At 39.4% G+C, this 19118-nt stretch overlaps 1 protein-coding gene across 1 annotated transcript; it reads right to left on the bottom strand.

The window, feature by feature from the left end:
• Positions 1-1517: 1517 nt before the first annotated feature.
• On the bottom strand, positions 1518-2872 carry LOC117099761 (heterogeneous nuclear ribonucleoprotein A1-like). The gene has a single exon (XM_033239265.1). The coding sequence runs from the start codon at positions 2815-2817 to the stop codon at positions 1855-1857; it is 963 nt and encodes a 320-aa protein (XP_033095156.1). The 5' UTR covers positions 2818-2872; the 3' UTR covers positions 1518-1854.
• Positions 2873-19118: the final 16246 nt, after the last annotated feature.

Below are 19118 nucleotides of genomic sequence, written 5' to 3'. Positions count from 1 at the left end.
CTATTTTGCAGGGTTTTTGTACTGGCTGTTCCCTGTGCCTACAATGTGTTTTTCCACAGATATCCAGGAGCCTTTTAGTGGAGTCTTTAGGGTTTTCTAGGTATAGAATCATATTGTCAGTGAAGAGATAGTATGACTCCTTCTTCTTCTATTTGGATGCCTTTTATTTCTCTCTTTCCTGATTTCTCTGGCTAGCACTTCCAGTACTATGTTGAATGGGAGTGGTGAGAGTGGATATCCTTGTCTTGTTCTAGTTCTCAAGGGGAATGCTTCCAGCTTTGGCCTGTTCAGTATGGTGTTGGCTGTGGGTTTGTCATAGATGGCTCTTATTATTCTGTGGTATGGTACTTTGATGCCTAGTTTCCTGAGAGTTTTTATCATGAAGTGACGTTGTATTTTATCAAAAGCTTTTTCTGCATCAATTGAGGGGATCATATGGTCTTTGTTTTTAATTCTGTGTATGTGGTGAACCATATTTAATGATTTATATAAGTTGAGCCAATCTTGCATTCCAGGAATAAAGCCTACTTGATCATGGTAAATTAAATTTTTGTGTACTCTTGTATTTGCTTTTCTAGTTTTTTGTTGAGGATTTTTGCATTTATGTTCATCAGGGATATTGGCTTCTAGTTTTTTTCTTGTGTCTTTGCTAGGTTTTGGTATCAGAGTGATGCTAGGTTTTGTAGAATAAGTTAGGGACGAGCCCCTCCTCAATTTTTTGCAATAGTTTTGGTGTAACTGGTACTAGCTCCTCTTTGTGCATCTTACAGAATTTGGCTGTGAATGTATCTGGTTTGGGGCTTTTTGTGGTTGACAGGTTTTTAAAAAGTGTTATCACTGATTCAATTTCAGAACTTAACACTGATCTGTGCAGTGTTTCAATTTCTTCCTGATTCAATCTTGGGAGTTGGTGTATTTATAGGAATTTATCCGTTTTCTCTACATTTTCTAGTTTGTGTGCATACAGGTGTTCATAATCATCTCTGAAGATCTTTTGTATTTCTGTGGGGTCATTGTAATGTCACCCTTTTTATTTCTGATTCTGTGTTTTTTAAAAATCTTCTATTGTTTTCTTTGTGAATCTAGCTAGCACTTAATCCATCTGGTTTATCCTTTCAAACACCAAGCTTTTGGTTTTGTTGATTTTTTTTTTCCAAGAGAATTAAATCGTTTATTGATTACACATGATAACGGATGATACACAAGCTTCATTCCCATCTATAATTTTATCTGGTACCATTATCCAATTTAGATATATTGCATAGGATGTGCCAACAATCACTTTTATAACCAGTAATTCCATGATTTTGCTTGGGTAATATGGTGAACTTCAGGTCACAACAGTAACTATCAGTTCAACTACACCAAGGTTTCCGAAGACAATGGCTTCTCCACCCAAGCAGGTTGTATATAAATTCCAAATAGAACCTGGCATCACCCTGAAGGAATTCTAACTTCACACTGTTGGGGAAATTTACCAAGATGGCTTCAGAGTAGACTAACTTTACACAGCACACTAAAAAAAAGACATTTATTCAGCGTCACGATCAGACTATTACATTTAGCAATCAACAGCATGGGTGCAAAAAAAAAAAAATCTACATTAAAACCCTTTGTTGGAATGCTTTACACTTTCCACAGAACAGAAACTAAAATAACCTGTTATACAATTAGTCACAAATACAGTCCTCGAGTTTTTTGCCCATACACATGAGTATTTGTCTAAAACATGTCTTCTTTGTAGCAGCTAGGCCCTGCCACCACTGTGCTTGGCTGAGTTCACAAATCTATTGTAACCTGTAGCTTCCCTGTCACTTCTCTGGCTCTCCTCTCCTGCTAAGCTTTGTTTCCTAATTAAAATCTTCTGCCACTGCCATAGCTACTGCTGCTGCTGGAACCGCCATAGCCACCTTGGTTTCGTGGTTTTGCAAAGTATTGGCCTCCACCGCCATAGGGGCCAGAGCTTCTGCCTCCAAAATCTCCTCCCTTCACGGGTCCAAAATTTGAAGACTGATTGTTGTAACTGCCAAAATCATTGTAGCTTCCACCACCTCCAAAATTGCTTCCATCATGACCAAATCCATTATAGCCATCCCCACTGCCACCATATCCACCACCACCACGGCTGCCACCAAAGCCACCACGACCACTGAAGTTTCCTCCACGACCGAAGTTGTCATTCCCACCGAAACCACCTCCACGACCACCACCAAAGTTTCCAGAACCACTTCGACCTCTTTGGCTGGATGAAGCACTCGCCATCTCTTGCTTTGACAGGGCTTTCCTAACTTCACAGTTGTGGCCATTCACAGTGTGGTATTTCTGAATGACAGTCTCATCCACGGAGTCATGGTCGTCCAAGGTTACAAAGGCAAAGCTCCTTTTCTTGCCACGGCCTCGGTCAGTCATGATTTCAATCATTTCAATTTTCCCACACTGTTCAAAATAATCTCTTAGGTGATGTTCTTCAGTGTCGTCTTTAATGCCACCAACAAATATCTTTTTCACAGTTAAGTGGGCACCTGGTCTTTGAGAATCTTCTCTTGAGACAGCTCTCTTTGGTTCCACAACTCTTCCGTCCACCTTGTGTGGCCTTGCATTCATAGCTGCATCCACCTCCTCCATGGTGGCATATGTGACAAACCCAAAGTCCCTGGAACGCTTGGTGTTTGGATCTCTCATTACCACACAGTCCGTGAGCGTTCCCCATTGCTCAAAATGGCTCCTCAGGCTCTTATCGGTTGTTTCAAAGCTCAACCCTCCAATGAAGAGCTTCCTCAGCTGTTTGGGCTCTTTCGGAGACTCTGACTTAGACATGACGGCAGGGAGAAGAGAGACTTTAACGATGCTTCTTTGGCGGCGTCCACGGGCAGAAAGGGGTTTTGTTGATTTTTTGCATGAATTTTTGGGTCTCAATTTTATTCAGTACTACTCAGATTTTAGTTATTTCTTTTATTCTGCTAGTTTTTTGTGTGTCTGTGTCTTTGTACTTCCTCTAGGTATGTTGTTACATTGTTAATTTCAGATCTTTTTAGCTTTTTGAGGTAGGCATTTAATGCTATAAAGTTTCCTCTTAACATTGCTTTTGCTGCACCTAGAGATTTTGGTATATTTTGCCTCTGTTTTCATTTATTTCAAAGATTGTTTTGATTTTTACCTTAATTTCATTGTTTAACACAAAAGTCATTCAGGAACAAATTTTTTAATATTCATTTAACTGTGTGGCTTTAAGAGAACTTCTTGGCACTGATTTATATTTTTATTCCACTGTAGTGTGAGAGTATGGTTAGTATAATTTTGATATTTTAAAAAATTTATTGAGACCTGCTTTATGGCCAAACATGTGGTCAATCTTGGAGCATGTATATTCTGTGGTTGATATGTGGAGTATTATGTAGATGTGTATTAGATCCAATTGGTCCAGTCCAGAATTTCTTTGTTAGTTTTCTGCCTTGATGTTCTGTCAAATGTTGTCAGTGGGGTATTAAAGTCCCTTGTTATTATGGTGTGGCTGCCTAAGTCTTTTAGTAGATTTAGAAGTATTTGTTTTATGGTTCTGGGTGCTCCAATTTTGGGTGCATATATATTTAGGATAGTTAAGCCATCTTGTTGAATTGAACTCTTCATTATTATGTAATTCCCTTTGTTGTCCTTTTTTTACTAGTGTTGGTTTAAAGTCTGTTTTATCTGGTATAAGAATAGTAGCTCCTACTCATTTTTGTTTTCTGTTTGCATGGTAGATCTTTTTCCAACCCTTTACTTTGAGCCTATGAGCATCATGATGTGTGAGATGAGTCTTTTGAAGATAGCAGACAGACTGGTCTTGTTCTTTTTTTTCTCTTTTTTTTTTTAACTTTTTTTTCTTTTTTTTGACAAGGTCTCACTTTGTCAGCCAGGCTGGAGTGCAGTCTTGGCTCACTGAAACCCTGACCTTCCAGGCTCAAGTGATCCTCCCACCGCAGCTCCCAAGTAGCTGGGTGTGCACCACCATGCCTGGCTAATTTTTTGTATTTTTCATAGAGACAGGGTTTTTCCATGTTTCCCAGGCTGGTCTCAAACTCCTGAGCTGAAGTGATCCACCCACCTCAGAATTACAAAGTGTTGGAATTATAAGCATGAGACACTGCATCTAACTGGGTCTTGTTTTTTAATCCAGCTTATTACTCTTTACCTTTTAAGTGGGATATTTAGACCATTTACATGCAAGGCTAATTTGTTATGTGAGATTTTGATCCCACTGGGAAGTTGTTAGCTGGTTGCTTTCTAGTTTCTATTGTGTGGTTGCTTTACAGGGTCTGTGGGCTATGGACTTAAGTGTGTTTTTGTGGTAGCAGGTATTATTCTTTTGTTTCCATATTTAGAACTCACTTAAGAATCTCTTGTAAAGCTGGTCTAGTTGTAACAAATTTCTTAGTGCTTGCTTATCTGGAAGAGATTTTGTTTCTCCTTTGCTTATGAAGCTTACTTAGTTTGGCGGCATGTGAAATTCTTCATTAAAATTTCTTTTCTTTAAGAATGCTGAAATAGGCCCCCAATCTCTCCTGGCTTATAAGGTTTCTGTGGGGAAATTCACTGTTAGCCTGATGGGATACCCTTTGTATGTGATCTGACTTTTTTTCTCTAGCTGCCTTTAAGATATTTTCTTTAGCATTGACCTTGGACAATGCATATAGTGTGGTGACTATATGCCTTGGTGATGTTTATTTGCTATAGTATCTCACATGCATTCTCTGTATTTCTTGTATCTGGATGTCCACCTATCAGGCAATTTTAGGGAATTTTTCTTGAATTATTCCCTCAAATATGTTTTCCAGGTTGTTTACTTTTTCTCTTTCTCTCTCAGTAATGCCAGTAATTCATAAGTTTGGTCACTTTACATAATCTCCTATTTCTTGAAGAATTTGATCATTTTAAAAATTATTTATTCTTTATTGTTATCCAACAAGGAAGACTAGACTTGTCTTCAAGATCCATAATTCTTTGTGCTTCTTGGTCCAGTCTATTGACAAAATTTTTAATTCTATTTAGGCCGGGCGCGGTGGCTCAAGCCTGTAATCCCAGCACTTTGGGAGGCCGAGACAGGCGGATCACGAGGTCAGGAGATCAAGACCATCCTGGCTAATATGGTGAAACCCCGTCTCTACTAAAAAAATACAAAAAACTAGCCAGGCGTGGTGGCGGGCGCCTGTAGTCCCAGCTACTCAGGAGGCTGAGGCAGGAGAATGGCGTAAACCCGGGGGCGGAGCTTGCAGTGAGTTGAGATCCGGCCACTGCACTCCAGCCTGGGCGACAGAGCGAGATTCTGTCTCAAAAAAAAAAAAAAAAAAGAAATTCCTTAAGTGAGTTTTTAAATTCCAGAACTTCTGGCTGATTTCTTTTTAAGATGTTTATATTTTCCTTCATTTCTTGGATTGCTTTAGAAGTTTCTTTGTGTTGATTTTCAACCTTGTCTTGAATTTTTTTTTTTTAGATGAAATCTCCCTCTGTCACCCAGGCTGGAGTGCAGTGGCATTATCTTGGCTCACTACAACCTCTGCCTTCTGGTTCGAGTGATCCTCCCAGGTAGGTGGGATTACAGGCACGTGCTACCATGCCTGGCTAATTTTTGTATTTGTATTTGTATTTGTAATTTTGTATTTTTAGTAGAGATATAGGGTCTTTTTGCTTTGATTTTATATAGGGCTGTGCAGTTTGACCTACAAGCCAGTAGATAGATGGTGCTTATAGGTAAGAACCGGCTGGGGGCAACTCAACTAGGTATATATTTGATCCTTGTTTAATGACTGAAGTTCTCTGTTGCCTCAGGCAATAAGCTGATTGGAATGAAAGTGGTCTGAGCTCCCTACTCAGCCCTGGGGGCCTACAAGAGTCACAAAGGGAAGAGTCAGACTGGGCAGGTCTGCCTACAGGTCCTCCAATGGCAGGCACAGGCACCACCACTGAGGGAGAATCTAGTGGGCAGCCACCAAGTGCCCAAGAAGTGTGCCTAGGTGTGGAGCTGGAAAACCTCCTTTGCACGAAGTTCTCTGTGCGGGAATGCAGGGTGGCCTAAACTCCTAATGCAGGAGAGTGGGTGCTGCAGATGCTTGGAAAACTCTTAGACTGGGGAGCAGAGCGCACCCCTTGCACCAAGATCTCTGCATAGGAAGGGTGTAGTGGCTCAGGCTGCTGAACCAGGCAAGCAGGCTCTCTGAATGCCTGTCCATCACATTTAAGTGTCAATTCCTCCCTTCCAACTCCTCCATCTTCCATGCATGTGTTGCATAGTATTTACGACTATTTGACATAGTATATATTTTACATATTTATTTATTTTGTCTTTCCCCCAACTAGAACATAAGCTCTAAGACAGCAGGGAATTTTGTCTGTTTGATTCACTACTGTGTCCTCTGAACTTAAAACCATGCCTAGCACATAATAGGTCATCAATAAAAAAAAAATTATTAATTAAGAGAAGAAAGCGGTACTCTAGAGGGACTAAAAAATAAAACAAATAGAACAGTTTGAATGCAGCATAGAATGGATGAGAGACCAACCTGCAGAGTTACACTGGAACCAAATTATTATGCATATCTTTGCCATGTTAATGTATAAATTAAGAATTACATAAGCTACATTACTTACTCAACCTAAGAAACTTTCAGATTCCTAATAAAGGAAAGTCAACTCTGCCTGCATGCACAGGTGGCACTGGCTGTCATGCATAGCCATTTGAAGTCTGAAATATTGAGATGTTCTGGTGTGTGTACTGTTTGAGGTACAATTTTGGGTACATAAACACATACATATCAATACATATCACACACACACATATACACACACATACATACTTGAGATTTTGAAACAAGAAGGGGACAGAAGCAATGAAATCAACATCTAGAATGCTCTTGTAAAAGCAAAAGGGTGTACAAATGCATTGTCTGTAATCTTTTGAACTTAGAAGCAAATGGATTTAAGAACAGCCTTCTTGAACGAATCTACTTGTGAGTAGAAGATACTGTCTACATAGATTTGAGTTTAATTGTAGTCCATAACTGACTGTAGAAAATAGTATCTTATAAGCTAAATATCAGCAGCAAAACATTTCTAGTTAATACCTATGATGCATTTATCCTGAATTGATTGGATCTTCTATTACATACAGCTGGCTTAGCCGATCCATTCTTAAAAAAAGTTATTTTAAAAGCCCACTGTGAATCCTTTTACAATACTATGATGAATCATTTTTAAAGGAATACATTTTATTTGAACTAATGTGTCCTAAACCACAATGGCCTCCATCCAATAAGTTCACATATATGGGTTGCTTGGTAATTTCAGATTCATTTTTATCATCTTGGGTTGATGAGTATTGCTAATAATGTAACAAGGAGCATATCCATTGCCAGAAGGTATTTGACTGTCGTGTTTTCAGAAAAAAAGGCCATCTCTGTTCCAGTGAAAAGACACTCTTCATATGCTTTTGCTACAACACTTTGGGTCTTTCAGAACTGAGGCTCTGTGGAAAACACGAGACTTACGTGCATATGCAAGCTGGCATGCTAGCTTGAGATGTAATTGAAGACACATTTCTCCATGGATTGAAGTGTTTTATTGTAAAATGCATTTCCCATTATACTTTTTTGCACATTTAATTTTTTTCAGAAATGGTTCTTTCCATCATTTCCTTTTTTTTAAAAAAAAAATATTTAATAGTGTGAGAGGAGGTCTGTTGTGGTTTTGTTGTGGCTAAACCAGCTGTGGCCCTTCAAATATTCATGCTTTGGAATAATCATGTCCTCTTTTCCTGGAAGCAATTCAGTTTTTCTCACAAAAACTCTTAAGAGTTTGCTTCTTCCATTTTCCCTAAATCTGGGTCAATAAGGATTATAAATCTTAGTCAGACTCTTGGTTTGTAGAACCCTGGAAACAAAATGGCCACCCATTTTTTAAGAGCCCCTCTCCATGAGTCTAGGGATTTTGTGAAAGGGTGCCACCACCTCTTCTCATTCTCTTTTCCTGGAACAGCCACCCATATGTCAGAGAATGGTAATAACTGAACGTCTCCTAGAGAGAAGAGCCACTCAGACTGTGGATGATGTTCCATTGTTAGCCCTACTCTGGTCAACAATGCTTCGAGTTGCTGGTGGAAATTCAAGTGTGAAGCCAATTTTTATACTCTAGATGGCAAAAAAATGCAGCTAATTCTGAAGGGTTTCTCCTTCTTCCCCTGGCAGCTGGTATGTTTATATAATGGGGATGAAAGGCCTGACATCTGTGTTTACATTTCTACATTGCAGGGTCCCCCAAACCCACAGTTAGGGCTCATTTATATCCAAGCACCTCTGCCCCAGAATTACAACAGCAAAGTCTTTCAACCTCTCTTCGGCAAGGGACTTTGATCTCCCTGTGCAAAATGCTCTCTGATGAGTTGTGATTAGAAGGGGAGGGCTGGGAAGGTTTTATGCTTTGACAGCTTCCTCTTCTCTCTCCACCCCCAAACACACAAGAACATGACCCAGACCTTTAAGTACCCAAACGTCTTTCTATAAATTCCATTGAATCAGAATAAAGTTGAACTATTGTGTGACAAAAGTAGTGGGTCTCAACAAATTTTGCATTTTTAATAAGTATGTTCATTGAATCTGATTTCTTATTCCAGGTAGATTAGAATCACTGGGTTGCTTATTAGATGCAGAAACTCCAGAATCCTATGCAACTCCACTGAATGTCGATCACTTGGTGTGGGCCCAGGAAGCTGTATTTTCACACATTGAAATGAATCTTATGCATGTCATTGTTTAAGAACCCCTAGGCTTTTGGGGCAATGGGGAGGGATATTTTAATTTTAAATACTTTGTTGCAAAACATCATCTTATTTCTTCCATCCTCTGACTCTTTCAATGAAATGGGGGTGGCTTACCCAAGTTGGAAGCAATATAACTGGATGACATGAAATGTTTTTTGAATGTTTCAATGCCATGCTTAATTTTTCCTCACCACTTTATGATACCTTCTATTTATAAATTTTTGACTTGTAAATTGAGGCAAAGTAGCTTAGCAGGTTAAGAAATTTTCATGTAATTCAGAAGTCTTCTGAAACTTGATCTCGGATGTGATCTAAGTTTCACTGCCTGACTTATGCTATACCTTATCATCTGAAATGACATTCTGCAGCTTTTTTGTAATTAAAATGTTTTTATTTAGAAAATTGTAAATTCACATGCAGTTGTAAGAAATAATCCAGAGAGGTGCTTTGTACCCTTTACCCAGTTTCCCCAATGGAACATTTTGTAAAACCATAGTACAGTATCACAACCAGGATTGATATAATCCATAGGCTTTAGCTAGATTTCCCTATTTTTACTTGTCTTGTGTGTGTGTTTAGTTCTATATAACTTAATCATGTGTGGATTTAAGTATCTATCATCACAGTCAAGAGACTGAACAGTTTCATCACCACAAGGAACCTTGGGTTGCCCTTTGATAACCATCTCCATCTCTCTCCTGCCCCTTCTCCAAATTTGTGGCAACCACTAATCTAGTCTTTATTTCTAAATTTTTAAAATGTATTATAAATAGAATCATGCATTATGTAACCTTTTCGGATTGGTTTTTCTTCACTCAGTATAATTCTCTGCAGAATCATCAGGTTGCTACACACATCAATAGTTCATTCCTTTTTATTCCTGCATAGTATTCCATGGTGTGAATGTAACCACAGTTTGTTTAACCTGAGTTAATTCACTCAGGAAAGAACTTCTGAGCTATTTCCTGTTTTTAGTTAGGGTGAATAAATCTTCTCTAACGATTAATGTATAGGTTTATACAAAATACAAACACCTGACATTTTTTAACAATCTCCTTAACTTGTGTAATTGTTTGAGGCCAATCACTTATTTTATCATAGCCATGAAATCTTTCTAGTTAACTTCAGTTAACCTTATGCTATCCCCTTCCTGGATGACAAAGAAACACCTTTGTGCACAAACTTAGCATTTGCTTATAGTTGTATTATTTTTGTTGTATTTTTTGCCTTCTCAATGAGATTGGGAGATGTTTGAGGACAGGGACCATATCATATTCCACTTTATTTATTTATTTATTTATTTATTTATTTATTGAGATGGAGTCTCACTCTGTCACCCAGGCTGGAGTGCAGTGGCATGATCTTGGCTCACTGTAACCTCTGCCTCCCAGGTTCAAGCAATTCTCTGCCTCAGCCTCCCAAGTAGCTGGAATTACAGGCGCCTGCCACCACACCCAGCTAATTTTTGTATTTTTAGTAGAGGCAGGGTTTCACCATCTTGGCCAGGCTGATCTCAAACTCCTGACCTTGTGATCCACCTGCCTGGGCCTCCCAAAGTGCTGGGATTACAGGCGTGAGCAACCACGCCCAGCCGCATATTCTACTTTTTTATATCCTGTGGAGCTTACTACAGCTTTAGACATAACCACAAATGAACTAACCAGGCAATATTTTTAAATTTAATTTGATTTATTGTGCCTCTGTGACAGAGTATATCATGTTACCGTGTGAATATAAGAATGCATAATGAACATAGAGCCTCCCCTTAGTGTACTCACAATTTAGTTGAAAAACTCAAGCCAACACGAAAGGATGTGAGGTTGGAAAACAATGAGCTGCTGTGATTTTGCTGTCAGCTTATGTGGACAGAGAACTGAGAAGTCAGTGTGGGCTAGAGAAAGGAAGAACAGTTGGTGAGCTGCTGAAGGAAAGAGTTGGTAATCAGGACAGGTAGGTGAGGTGTGACCAGACTATGACCAACTCTTATGGACCAAATGCTTGTGTCCTGCACTAGGATTTGTATGTCAAAATCCTAATCCTCAGTGTGATGGTATTAGAAGGCTGGGCCTTGGGAGGTAATTAGGTTATGAGAGTGGAGCCCTTGTAAATGGGATCAGTACTCTTAGAAAAGGGTCCCCAGAGAGCTCTTTCACACTCTCTCCACCATGTGAAGATATAATGAAAAGCTGGCACTCTGCAACCCAGAAGAGGGCCTTCATGAGACTCGGACCATCCTGGAACCCTGATCTTGGACTTCTAGCTTCTAGCACTGTCAGAAAGAAATTTCTCTTATTTATAAGCCACCCAGCCTATAGTACTTTGTTACAGTGGCCCAAGCTGACTGAGATGCAGACCTCAAGGGGTACCTATTAGGTATTTGGGCTGATTTCATTTTCTGGAATATAATATTGCTAACAAAAGCTAACTGAGACTTGAGATGTTGAAGTGGATCAATGTGACAGTGCTAGACTGAACTCTAATTCTGCTGGAATGCGGCCCTGCTGGCCTCTAGATGTTTTGGGAGTTTCTGAGCTTTTAGGAAATGTTATGGAGCACTGAGATTTGTGTCCCTTGACTTGTGTAGGGTCAGTTATACCTTTTAGAAAGAATTTGAATTGGGTCACAGATGTGTTCAATGCTCCGGCAGCTGCTGAGGGGGTCTATGGGGCTAGCAGATAAAACAGTGGAGCACTCGCTCTGCCAGAGGAAAGGCTAGGTGCTGAAAGAACCAAACAGACTAGCATAAACTCTGGAAGAGGGAGCATGATCCTAGCATAGGGGGAAGCTGCATCTCACCGACCTCATCACATCCCCTGTCCCTCTCCCCTTCCTAAAACATCTGGACAATTCTGCTGTGAGGAACTCCTGCAAAAATAGCTAATCACAAGGAGCTTTCTGCTTCCTAGAGGTCAGAGATCCAAGGGAGGGTCAGCAGCTTCATAAACAGTAACCTGGGTCTATCAGTGGTCCACAAAGCCAAAGATCATAGAGCAATGGACATCAGAACAGAACTGTGGTCATCACCACCACACCACATCCAAGACTCTTAAGATCAATTGTTTTGAAGGAGACCCTGCAGGAGATCTCAGACTCAACACACACACAGTTTTATAAAGGTGATATGGTGGTACTCACTCTACAGTGACACCTGGGAGGGATGGGTTCTATGAATTCTGTTATTCTGGGGAAGAATGAAGAGTGAATGCCAAAGCCAATCATGCTTTAGCTGCCAGCTGTGCTCATTAGTGGCCAGCTGCAGAAGACAGTTACATGTACCAATAAGGAGAAGCTAATACTCATAGGGTTTTGTCAACAATCCTCTCCCATACACTTCTGTTTAATTTCCATTTTCAACTGTGAAGGTGAGGCACTTGTTAATATACCAAAGAGCTCTGTTTGTAAATTTAGATATTTGCAACAGGGAGATTGCTCATAGCCTAAAGGTCCCATGGTAAAAAGCAAAATATGTGTAATTCCTAAATACGTATGAAATTTCAGGCACAAATTTACTTAGAGTATTAATGACTTTAATGAAGACAGGCACCCAATTTAAAATCAATAAATCATTAGACTTGCAGTAAAAGTGTAAGCAATGTCCTAATTAATATACTTGCTGATTGTTTTCCTTGATAAAGACATTGACTGTTAAGTCTAATGGTGCCTCAAAGATCAACTGAGCAGTGAAAAAGGCAACCAGTCAGTGACTTGAGTTTGTTTTTTTTTGCGGGGGGGGAATGGAGTCTCTCTCTGTCACCCAGGCTGGAGTGCAGTTGAGCAATCTCAGCCCGTTGCAACCCCTGCCTCCCAGATTCAAGCCATTCTCCTGCCTCAGCCTCCTGAGTAGCTGGGATTACAGGCGCATGCCACCATGCCTGGCTAACTTTTTGTATTTTTAGTAGAGATGGGGTTTCACCATGTTAGCCAGGATGGTCTCGATCTCCTGACCTCATGTTCCACCCACCTTGGCCTCCCAAAGTACTGGAATTAACAGGCATAAGCCACCATGCCTGGCCAACTTGAGGTGTTTTGATCAGAAAAAGTACTTTCTTTCTACTCAGCTCCATAGAGATAACATCGATTATTATTATTATTACCATCATCATCATTTTTGTATTATTATTTAACTAGTTTTGTTTCTCTGAATAAATTCAAATATTCTGAGGTGTAGGTGTAGCCTTAAAGTACTCTATAGAATAAAGTGCATGAAGTACAAGGCAGTGTGATGTTAGAAACATAATTTCCAGTTTCAATTGTTCTTGAATAAAGCTCTTTAGGTTCAAGTTGCATTCTGCTGGGAGTCTTCTTTTCACACCAACTCTAACCCATGGAGAAGAAAGTGGCTGCCTTGCCTTCATTGTGAGAGAGTTTGGCCCTCTTAGCTCTGTTTTATAGAGAAAGAATTTATATAAATTAGCCAACATCTCATAGCTGACAAATGATGGAACTTAGGTCTGTGTGGCTTCAGAAATTTCCATTATTTCTCCCATGCCATGCTCAAGAAAGATAATCAGGATATGAGCTTTAGCCCTCTCCACTGAGCATTTTCCAAAAGGGAGAGTAATTCCCTCCCTTGAGGAATAAAGAGTAAGTAAGCAGGAAAATTCCTTGAGGAACACAAAACACTTAATTGCTATTCATCACTTCTCTTACGCAGTACAAGATTAATTAACTCTGATCTTTTCATTTGCATGGGCCTAGTGTAGATGGCCGAAAAATTGCTTCTTAAAAAAGAGGCTCTTCTGAGAAAATGCCATGTGAATAAATCTGAACTCTCTTCGTTCCTTCCTACTGCCTGAACTTGTTTTAGACAACAGAAGTCTATGATTTAAAAACAAAAAAGACACACATTTCAAATCTGATGGTGAAAACCCTTTTCATCATGCTCACAGATACCATCAAAGTTGAAGAAATATTGCAGTTTATTAAGATGTATATTTTCAAGCTTGATGGAAATGACAGGGTCTCAAGCTGCAGTGTGACTCCAGGCCAAAACTAGAGACAGTTTCCAAATTCCTTATTGTTACACCCAGGAAGAAGCCCTGCACATAGGCTGTAGATTTGTCAAAAACTTAATTCTCCATGACAAATTTCCATTGAAGGCAGAGGAAAGTCAATAACCTGGAGTTCACGTCGTCTTGGACAGAGGCTAGAAGATGGTACAATATAGAAACCATAACCATGATAAGCAGTGATTTCCCAATTAGATGTGAGAAAAATAAAGAATCATTAAAATGAGAAAATACCATCAGTCATGAAGGGTTGGCCTAATTAAATAATAGACCAACGTAAACCAGAGATTTATCATCTACCAGCTGCATAATGTGGGTTTATTCAAAACAATAGAAATTGACATACATTTTACATACAGCCTCCTCTCATTAGCTTCCTCCTTAACCTTTATCTGGAGGTCACCTAGGAAAATATACCCCCAACTTTAACTAGTTTCTGTATTCTTTCTGGTGTAACCCAGTTCCCAGTGGAGTGTTTGTGGCCTTGACCTGCCTGGTGGACAGAATGGTGGTTTTTCTTTAGTCTTGCTACAGGCTGCCCTTGCATGTTTTGCTTTGCTCACTCATGTTCACCATCAGCGTTGGCATCTGAATGTTTCTTTTGGCAAAACATTCAGAGCAGCAGGGCTCTGAGTGTTGACCCTGTAGAGTCCTTTGGAAGGGTGTGGATTGAGTGGGGTCCTTGCATGTCACTGGCCCTGCCCACTATTACATCTGCCAGATGGACTGGCAGCCAGGAGATCTTTGACCGGGTCAGTCAGTGAATTGAGCTGAGCATGGCAGCTTCGGGATGTAATACACTTTCCTCTGCAAATGGCCTTTGTGTTTCTCTTCCTTTGTCATCCTAGGCCACTGACTTCCCAAAGCCTAAAAGCACATGAAGTTCCATGTAATGTGACCACTCCCAGGACAGCCTGAAAGTTTGCCATTTGAAGGTTCAGTTCTGTTTGATCTATTGTTTATCCCCAGTTTATCATTCATCTTGCATGGTTTAAAATATTGATTTTCATATCCACTTCCTCCTTAGCTTCACTGAGCTAGCCCAGATATTCATGACCTCAGGTCCTTTTCATAGTGTTGGCTGTCATTCCTTCTTTTTCACCGCACCCAACTGCCTGACAGTTTGTCTGTGTTCTGCTCAGTATCACAAATATGAAGCTGAGGTCCCTTCCAGGATATTTAAATCACTGTAGTTGCTGGCTATACCTTTGAGAGGATTCTGCTTCCTCCAGTTGTTCTTCAATTATCTGAAATTGATGATTTCAGTATTAACAATTGATAATTGATTGACTATTTAATTGTGGTAATAAATGCCAGGCTCCCATCTGACAAATTCCATCTCACCCTTATGTCTAGTACAAATCGTATCCTTCTCTAGGCTGTCACTTCAGCACTTGGATGAGGGTGAAGGCCAAACAGTATCACTTGACTGGTATGAGCTATTGCAAGTGCAGCAGGATTTGGTGCCCAGAGGAATAAGCCCCTGGCAACACCGCCACAGAGCCTTTGTTTTTGTTTTTATTTTTATTTTCCTCGTTAGGTGAAAGCCATCCAACTTGCCCTAATGTTTCCTTCTCTTTTTCATTAAGTCCATGTGCATAAGAAGTTAGACCATTTTGGTTAGTCACTAAGCAATAGTAGCAAATGATTAATGATGAACCAAATGATTCAACTGCATGGTTTAGGCATAGCCTGAATAACTACTTTCCAAAGACTTCTTATAAATGCCACTGTGTTCAGTGGAGTTGTTGAGCTCTTACTCTTTCTCTCAATCTCTAGCTTCTTTTTTTGTCCTGAACTTTTCAAGGTTTGTATTGATTCCTTTGTTACGAAAAAGCAATCTGATAAAATTTATTACAGAAAAAATTATCTGATAGAATAATTTATCAGAATGTCTATTTATATGCTACTCATTGTGCTTGGCATTTAGTGTACTGTGGTGAATAAAACATAGTCCTTTCCCTCGTGGTGCTAGCAGTCTACTGAGTAAGACCACAATGAGTAGATAAACAAACAAACATATAATATAAAAGTAGTGGAAGTATGCAAGTGAAGCCCCTAACGTAGTGCCTGGAACCTAATGTTAAATAACTGCAAATTATTATTCCTGTTAATAATAATTATTATTATAATAATTATATAAAGTTGTTATATATACAACATTATTACATAATATATTATTATTATTATACAAGATAGTGGGTGTTCTGGTTATCTACCTTTTCATAACCAATCATATGAAAATTTAATGTCTTAAAATAACAACAGCAATTTATTTTGCTCATAAATCTGCAATGTGGGCAAGTCTCAGTGGCATCAGCTGAGACATCTCAACTGGAGGCTGGAGAATTCTTTTCCAAGATAGTCCACTTACATGCTTATTAAGTGAGTGCTAGTTATTACATGGGAGCTCAATCAAGGCTGTTGGCTGGAGGCCTCAGTTTCTACTAAAATAGGACTTACAATGGGGCTGCTTGAGCTTCCTGACTACATGGAGGCTAGGATCCAAGAGTTTTTCAAGTGACAGAAAGTGAAAGCTGTCCTTAAAGTCCTGATCCTAGAAATTATCAGCATCACTTCTACCATATTCTATGAGTCAAGCAGTCACAGAATCTGCCCACTTTGAAGAGGAGAGGCCATAAACGCCTATTTTCAATGGCAAGAAGATCAAAGAATTTGTAGCCATTGTTGATCTGGCACAGTGGGTTAACATACAAGGTCAAAAATGCAATCATTCCTTTTCATGAAATACCAGCTTATTTGGCTGCAGCACATTTTAAAAGCAATTTTATTTTTCATTTTAGGTTCTTGCATGAAGTAGGTAGCATAATTGGTGTTGCCCTTATTCTGCAGGGATTGAGACAGATTTTAACTTTGCTTAAGGTGCCAGCCATACTGTATAAACCTAAGGAAGTTTGCTTTTTCTCAGTCCCCAAGCGCTTTCCATAACTTTTTCCAGGTTGTGACTGGGTTTTAACCAGTCACACACACTGGTCTGTGACTCAAGAAGTACGTAGTTTTAATGGTCAGATCAGCACGCCACTTGTACCCAAGTTTTACAATATCCAGTTGTGGAATGCATCATCTTGTCTCTGAGGCCTCAGTTACTGAGATTATTGTTCACTCTTGGTGTACCATCTGTTGTCTGGATCTTCCTAAGTGATTTTCTGGGTTGGCTTTCTTTTTCACTGGGAATAGAGGAAGTTGTCAAAAGCCCAATACATTCTTTTCTGCATTGCAAAACCATCAGGACTTAATTAAGGAAAAATCTGTTAGCAACAATTGATTTGTTCAACTGTCATTCAATTTCAAGTATTTTCTCTCTCCTTTTATTAAGATTACTTAGAAGTTGTGGATGCCCAGCTCTGGTCTTTTGAGTGTGTTCCCATCTACTTTACCTCCTATCCTTAGTGAGTTTTCCATAATTACATTGTAGTTTGAAAACTAATTCTGTTTGGAATCTGTTAAAATCTTTCATTTAACACTGATTCTTTTTTAGATATCTTTAGATTCAGATAACTAAACTAAAAAAAAAAAGAATTGATTAAACCTGACAACTTTGAGTTGTTGGAAAGTGTTTTAAACAATTGTCTAGACCTTTGGAAAATCTACTTCATGTTTGTCTCTAGCTCCTTTCCTGAATTTTTAGTCTCCTTTTATTTAGAGGAAAGTTGCAACCATGTGTTTCTGATTCATTTGTAACTAACTTATTTAGAATTAGCTCAAGAAGCTATTGTTTTGTAAGAACATGTACTTTAAAGCTGTATGTAATTCATTTTAAGCCCTTTCTCTTCTTTAAGTAAGGAAAAATTATTTGCCAGACTTTACCTGAGAATCCAAAATTGGTTTGTTTCAAGATGCTGGAGCCATTGACAGTACTGAATGTAAGTCCGGGTATTGCAGTAAACTCTGTCTGTTCCTCCATGTTTGCCTAGAATTGGTATGGATACGAATTTGTGAACATGCCATTAGATCACTGGGCCGCACTTGACCAGTCTGTAGTTGAGGTTTCCCCAGGACCTAAAAAACATCCATATATCTGGTTATGCATAGATTGATGAATCTACTCTCTGGTGAGGCCGTTTTAGGACATTAAGAGATTTGGAGATACAATATAGAATTGAATCCCCCATTATTGCAAATGTTTTGGAATTGGAAGAATAATATCTCCACATGGCAAGATGAACACCTTTGTAAACCAAAGAAAGAAACAGTTTGCCTTGACCAAATGCAGTTTAAAACATAAAGGAAACAAGATAATGAAGATATTAAGAAACTAAATCACTGGAAGAGAGCTGGCACAGAAATGGTGAGGGTGAAGTGAGGAATGGGTCTTAGAATGGTGGTTCTAAGCCTAGCTAACAATCAGTCACCTAAATGTGCACTTGTTTCACAAGCACAGATTCCTGTGCCTCAGGATGGGCTGGTTCAGGCGCCTGTATTTTCTGAAAGCTCCTCAAGTGATTCTGATGATCAGCCTAGTTTGGGGACCATATTGTCATTGGGGAAACATTTGTAAACTTTTCATGCATATAAGCATACATATATCCCCCATCCCCCAACACACAAACACAAACACACACATACACACAAACAAGAAAGCACAATTATCACAGAGGGAACTAAAGTCCAGTCTGGGCCACAACAGTCTCTTTTATCCCCTGAAATCTGACTCTGCCTTCCCTCAAACTTTAGGAATAGAAATCAGCTAAGTTAGCAGTTTTACTTCTGCGTTCTTCCATACAATTCAGACTACCTCTTTCACCAGGTCTCAAGTTAGGGCCTGAGGTGGGTGGGAGAACAAGACAAAGTAGATAGGTAGCTACGGACACCTGGGACTGTGGGGGAGCGCTCCCCTGTGTCTTGAGTATTTTATGTCCAGCTCACAACTTTATTATGTGCTTATGAAAAAAGCCCCAGCATCATTACCAGGAATCCTCTATCTATACCAGGACTACATTATGTAATTTTATTACTTTTTGGAATCTTGTCAATATTCTCAATGGAATTCTTAATTGCTGGAAAGGAGTTGAGTAAAGAGGTTGGTGAGGATGCCAAGTCCAGTGGGTGACGATGGTCAGTCCATAACACCAGATTGCCCATCCATTCAGGGCAGTGCCTTCCCAATAGACTGACCGTTTGTTTCCAGATTATGTTTCGGAATGGGTCCAACTTGGTTTCAACAACTAAATTCACCAGGTAAAAGCTCTTCTTATGATTTTACTAGACTAGCATTTTCAACAGCCATTAATGAGCCAAGTACTATGCAATTTTATAAATTAAGGGATTCAGGCTATAATTATGTGTAAATCCTCCCCAAA

The sequence above is a fragment of the Trachypithecus francoisi genome, unplaced genomic scaffold, assembly GCF_009764315.1.
Source record: "Trachypithecus francoisi isolate TF-2019V2 unplaced genomic scaffold, Tfra_2.0 Lachesis_group17, whole genome shotgun sequence".
Lineage (NCBI taxonomy): Eukaryota > Metazoa > Chordata > Mammalia > Primates > Cercopithecidae > Trachypithecus > Trachypithecus francoisi.
The sequence above is the reverse complement of the archived record's forward strand: the minus strand, read 5'-3'. Positions and strand labels throughout refer to the sequence as shown.

Bases quoted from the DNA above. Each gene is read 5' to 3' on its own strand.
- LOC117099761 (XM_033239265.1), bottom strand. From the start codon at position 2,817: ATGTCTAAGTCAGAGTCTCCGAAAGAGCCCAAACAGCTGAGGAAGCTC.